The sequence below is a fragment of the Sinocyclocheilus anshuiensis genome, unplaced genomic scaffold (genome assembly GCF_001515605.1).
Source record: "Sinocyclocheilus anshuiensis isolate Anshui unplaced genomic scaffold, SAMN03320099.WGS_v1.1 scaffold941, whole genome shotgun sequence".
In the NCBI taxonomy this organism is placed as follows: Eukaryota; Metazoa; Chordata; class Actinopteri; order Cypriniformes; family Cyprinidae; genus Sinocyclocheilus; species Sinocyclocheilus anshuiensis.
The window spans coordinates 938,745-945,267 of NW_015555791.1; the positions used below are offsets into that span (position 1 = coordinate 938,745).

A 6,523-nucleotide genomic window follows, 5' to 3' on the forward strand; every position below is an offset into this window, starting at 1 on the left:
TCACAAAACGTCAAATATTGTCAAAAGGAAAATAAGAAATTATATTTTGCCTAAAGAAAACAAAGCTTATTTAAACAATTTAGATTTCTTATATTTTGTATAATTAATGTTCATGATCTTCTTGTTATCATAAAGCATATATATATATATATAGGCCTAGTTAAAAAACAATAACAATTATTGTACTGCTTTTCATTTATGCTTATTTTAAATTTTATTTAGTATTATTACTGTAATTAAGAAAAAATACCGTATTGTAATTACAATCATTTATTGGTAATGATTATAACAACAACTCAAAAGCAAAATGTACTGATGGATTACGGTAAAGGCAATTTGAAGGTAAAATGTGTTTAACTGTTATGAAAATTACATGCAATGCAAAAGCAGTGCAAAAACTGAATTTGTCTTAGCAATATGCTTAATTTTCTTCATGTAAAATATTGTTTCTTATTTTTTCCTTTTGATTTTTGTGGTGAAATATGACCTGGACATGTTATGCCTAAGCCCACACAGAAAATGCAAATTTCACATTTTTGGTTGTGCATTTTTCCTAATTGTGGCCAAAGAGAAAAAAAAGCTTTAAAGGTTTTAATTTTGGAAAATATGTCAAACTGAGCTGAAAGCATTCTTAGATTAACAAACATTTTTAGTAAACAAATACACCAGGGTGCAAGCTTTGTAAATAATGAGTGAATTTTGCAGAAATCTGTGGGCAGTGATTTCATGCAGGCCTAGCAGTGCCCAAACATCTTCAGCAGAGTTTCCATATTCTCTAGAATAGATAATGAATCACAGTCAATCCTCCTGCCAACTGACACCATAATTAAACTCACACCTGCTGAAACCAGAGATCACATCTCCGTCTCGTAATCTCATCTGATCACCTCCACCTTGAGCTCGTTTCTGAAACACCAATTACTTCAGTCCAAAGATGGTGAAGCCACAGCCACGATGGCACTGTTCTGCTGTATGAGTGTAATTGGGATGCTGTCTGCCAAAAACTGCATTGTGGACTCCAACAGACATATTCTAAACTTATTGCTCAAAACACTCTGTAACTAGTTTGGTGCAGAATCCAAGACTAAAGAGCTTGTTTTATAGACTTCAGCTTGCTGCTATCAGTGCATGTGAAGTAAGTTACCCTTGAACAATCTTGTTCTGTTTTTGATGAAATCTGGAAATTAGCTAAGTAGATTTTCCTTCCTTTTGTTGTTCTTGGAACATTCCCATTAAAGGAACACTCCACTATTTTTGAAAAGAAGAGCTTGTTTTATAGACTTCAGCTTGCTGCTATCAGTGCATGTGAAGTAAGTTACCCTTGAACAATCTTGTTCTGTTTTTGATTAAATCTGGAAATTAGCTAAGTAGATTTTCCTTCCTTTTGTTGTTCTTGGAACATTCCCATTAAAGGAACACTCCACTATTTTTGAAAATAGGCTCATTTTCCAACTTCCGTAGAGTTAAACAGTTGAGTTTTACCGTTTTCGAATCCATTCAGCCGATCTCCGGGTCTGGCGGTAACACTTTTAGCTGTAGCTTAGCATAGATCATTGAATCTGATTAGACCATTAGCATCTCGCTCAAAAATGACCAAAGAGTTTCTATATTTTTCCTATTTAAAACTTGACTCTTCTGTAGTTACATAGTTTACTAAGACCGACGGAAAATGAAAAGTTGCGATTTTTCTAGGCCGATATGGCTAGGAACTATACTCTCATTCCGGCGTAATAATCAAGGAACTTTGCTGCCGTACCATGGGTGCAGCAGGCGCAATGATATTAAGCAGCGCCTGAAAATAGGCTTATTGGAAGTTACCTAGCTGGGGACTATTTTCAGGCGCTGCGTAATATCATTGTGCCTGCTGCACTCATGAAATCTGAAATCTGATTGGCTGACAGTAATGTTCTTCCAGAACAAGCAAGCACGTTGATGAAGGAACATGTTCTACTTGGCTATTTCAAGTTTAGCTAAATTTCAACAGGCATGAGAAGCTGATACCCAGCTAACAATTCAAGTTTTCAGAACTTTATGTTCTGGCAAGGTTCATTTAAAGTTATGAACAAATGTTCTTCCAGTAATAATAATAGAATATTCGTTCAGAGTTATTTGGTCTTTAATAATGTTCCCAAAATGTTAGCACAAAAACATTATTTATACATTGTTCATGGAATGTTTCATTTCTAAAACATCAGTTGAATGTTCATCTGTTTTTTAAAATGTTACTACTTGAATGTTCAGAGGACATTCAAAAGTAACATTAACATAACGTGTGGAAAATTATAAAATTGAATATTCCCTTAATGTTCACATAACAGTAACATTTTAAAAATATTTTAAAAACTTTACATTTTGAATGTTCAGATAATATGCAGAAATAACATGTTAATGGGAACGTTAGCAAAACATTCTTAGAACATTGTTAGCTGGGTAACACCTTCCTTATAAAACCAAGGTAAACAAAGGCCATTTAAAAAAAAGTGTCCTCTTTGCTGACCTTTCAGTGTGTGACTGTCTGCTTTGTCATGTTCAATGGAGTGTGCAATCATGTTTTTATTTTGGCATTTCACTCAGAAACTAAAGTCTAAATGAACTCAACCGATCAATATCAATAATAGTGCGTAACGCTGAACAAAACCTCTTCAGGTCTCAAAACACCCTGACAAACATACACAATGAACTCTACAGGGCATGAAACAAAATGTGGGGAGTGATTAAAAAAAATGCAATTTAACACAATTTGCTACCTCACTGATTCTTACAGATGAGAAAATGTCAAATCACAACAGTAGTCAAAAACAGACATTCACCATACTATTTAATTTAACATCTTCACCGCAAAACCACCCACGACATGCGTGTTTTGATATTTACGCAAAAAGGTAATTAAACTTCTAGTATTGAGTCATGAGAGTGCTTGGATCTTTTAAATGATGTTAGACGTCTTCATTCATCACTCATCGTTTTCCCTGACTACGGATAAATAAACTGACACTGCACAGTTACAGAGAGTTAAATCCAGAACAGCTCACAAAATGGTGCAGAAACGGCTACATAGGTCCTCCAAAGATGTTCTGTGTCCATCGAAGTCCAGTTTGGTCCGAAGTCTGGTTCTGGAGTTGCACAAATCTCGGTACAGCCGCTCTTCAGAATCTCTCATTCCACCACTGGACCATTTCCAGTTGGCTCTGAGTTGAGGTTCTGGGTTTGTCGAGGGGTTGAAGGTTGTGGTCTGTAAGATTTGGACCACATCGAGAGGGTTGGGGCAAACGGGCCCCTGTGACATGTAGATCCATGTGGCAGGGGCATATACTACGCTACCCACAATGCACTTCCTCACCGGGGGACTCCAACAGTTGGTCCTTGCATTTGGTCAGTCTCTGTTTAAAAAAAAAAAAAGGAGCATAAGGAATTGATTAGTAAAAAAACTGGAACAAAAACAATGGTTATAAATAAATATTATTACAATTAAAAAAATTATTTACTATTTGAATATTTTTTTCAAATGTAATTTAAGTCTGTCATGCGAAGTTGAATTTTCAGCATTACTCAGTGTCGCATGATCCTTCAGAAATCATTCTAATATGCTGATTTAGTGCTTAGTTATTATCAGTTATTATTGATGCTCAACTATTAATAATGGTTTATATTATCAATGTTTTTGCTGCTTAATATTTTTGTTCAGGGTTCTTTGATTCCTTCCTTTTAGTGCTATATTTTTAAATGAACACTGTTGCAATTTTTATTATATATATATTTTTATACTGATTTTATGGTACGTGTTTAGTTTAGTGCAGTATTTATGAACCAGTGGAACGGAATTTCGTTCATATGTGCACTTTGTATGTACAGTTGAATGACAATAAAAAAGCTACCTACCTACCTACCTTGATGAATAGAAACTTCAAAAGAACAGGATTTATTTATAACAGAAATCTTTTGTAACATTATAAATGTCTTTACTGTCATTTTTTTATCAATTTAATGCATCCTTGCTGAATAAAAGTAATTTTTTTCAACAACTTTTTACTTAACTTTTAAATGGTTTCCACAAAAATATAAAGCAACAAAGACTGTTTTTAACACTGATAATATATTTTTCTAAAACAGCAAATCAGCATATTAGAATGATTTCTGAAGAATCATGTGACACTGAAGACTGGAGTTATGATGCTGAAAATTCAGCTTTTGATCACAAAAATAAATTGCAGTTTAAAATATTCAAATAGAAAGCAGCTATTTTAAATTGTAGTAAAATTTTCCTACATTACTTTGTTTTTGATCAAATAAATGCAGTGAGTGTAAGAGACTACTTTCAAAAACATTAACATTTTTTAATAATTCCAAACTTGACCGGTAGTATATATTTTTAAAACATGTACGTTTTTGTTCTTGGATTAATCTGTGACCGATAATAGTGAGAAAATTCTGACAGATAATTACCTCACTACATCATTCTCTTGCTGGATTAATTGGGCAAGACCTAGACAAGACACCTGACTGGAAGCTGACTTGATTTCATTACTATATATACCATCTTATTACAAACACAAAGATGCACACACCTTGAACACCTTGTTTAGAGGTGAGATAAGCGGTGATGTAGAAGATAAGATATATAAGTATGCTCAAGGACAGCTGCAAGGCATCTGCTAAATGGAAAAAAAGTGAATGCAATTTATAAATGCTATTTTGAGTGCAATATGCATCAGATAGTCTATGTAACTGGCAAAACATAGCATCCGTGTGTGTCTGAAGAGGTGGACCGCAGAAATGTTAGAATTTGTGCCCTTTGTTTGGCACGGCTCTTGGAGCACACGCACTCGAGAGTAGACATGACAAGTGCAGGTTTCACTGTGTGCTCTTACAGAAATCTGCCCACAGTACAAGAGAGGGAGAGACAGTGAGTTGGCAGACCTTCTCTAATAATACACCATGTGCTGCCTCCAAGATCTTTCTCTGAATCCAGGCCATGTCTCTGGTGTGAAGCAGACATATGCACCCCTGACCAGACTGGGGCAGAGTGCATGCTGGGAGATCAGTCCCAGAGCAGCAGGAGACTGAGAGGTTAGCCAGTGCTAACATTAGCACAACATTAACCCAGAACTACCATCTACATACAGCCAGACACATCAGTGTCTCTTCAAAATTGTAATGGATTGAACAATTCCAGTTTATTATCAATTGATAATGCAATTTTTGTTACCACTGATATAGTATATATCTTTAACAAAGCATTATATTATACATCATGAAAAAAATTATTTAGGTCTCACAAACCATAAGCACAGCATACTGTATAATACTGTATCAATCTGGACAAATGATTCGCAGTTTAGTAGGGCTGTTCGATTCCGAAATTTTTGGAATCGAGTCCAATTCCTGGTTCTGGAATCTGGAATCTGAGAATCGATTCCTCAATGTTGTTTTCGATTCTTGTTTTTTTTAGATCGAAGGAACCTAATCTCACCATGATGACTGCAGGATAGGTCGTAGAATGTATCCTTCTCATAATATGAAGTTTTATTTGCAAAAAAAAAAGACGATACGTAGGCCTAAATTTTAATTTTGTCTGCTTTGCCTGTGAAATTAGTCATAGCCCACAGCTCAGCAGGGACATGTTTATCACATGAATTAAACAAGACATGAAGTGTCTAAAATAAATGTGCACAGTTCAGCTGAATGATGAAGTTTACTTTGACTGTATGCTTTGCACAATATTAACAAACTGTACACTGAAACAAAATAACCAGAACATTAACAATAACTGATAGAGCTTGTGGTTTATCTGTCAATCAGATGCGCTCTCGGCCACTGATCTATGCTCGGGACGTTTTCTTTTATAATTATCAGTGGCTGATAGAATTTTTTTTAAAAATAGTATTTTAGATGGAAATAAGATCAAGACCCTCGATGACGTCATGATCTATTCTGTCGTGCAGCGCTCAAAATTGTGGACAAGCCAGTTCCACCGTAAAATAACCTCTGAATCGTTTTATTTTTTTTTTTAACTGGTTCATTAAAACCATGTATCCGAATCAGGAAACTAATCAGACTTCTAATCACTTTTAGCGAGCATGAGGGGGGCGAATGGTAATAAAAATTTAAAAATTAAAATCTTTTCTCACAACTCTCGTAATTACGGCTTTTAGCGAGCATGAGTGAGGTGAATGGTGCTTCTCAAACGGAAGGCTGCATCCTAAAATTCAGATGATCGCTACCGACTCGTTTTCTTTCAGTTTATTTTCGTGAATTTAAATGTGTGCAGCCTTCGTAGGACGCAGCCTCCTGTTTGAGAGGCACCCATAGTTCAACTTTGTTGAAAAAGGCTCTGAATGAGGAGTCGAATCCCCTTGATGGAATTGACTCTCGATTCCCAATGCCTCGGAATCGATTCTTTTTGGAATTAATTAAAGGGGTCATATGATGCTGCTAAAAAGAACAGTATTTTGTGTATTTGGTGTAATGAAATGTGTTTATGCGGTTTAAGGTTCAAAAAACACATTATTTTCCACATACTGTA

General features: G+C 35.2%; 1 protein-coding gene across 1 annotated transcript in view; it reads right to left on the minus strand.

Moving 5' to 3' along the window:
* Window positions 1-2,432: 2,432 nt before the first annotated feature.
* Window positions 2,433-6,523, minus strand: part of shisal1b (shisa like 1b) — a 52,045-nt gene continuing 47,954 nt past the window's right edge. Inside the window, exon 5 of the mRNA XM_016468926.1 lies at window positions 2,433-3,380. Coding sequence (XP_016324412.1) covers window position 3,380 — 1 coding nt within the window. The 3' untranslated portion in view covers window positions 2,433-3,379. The remainder of the gene's footprint in view (window positions 3,381-6,523) is intronic.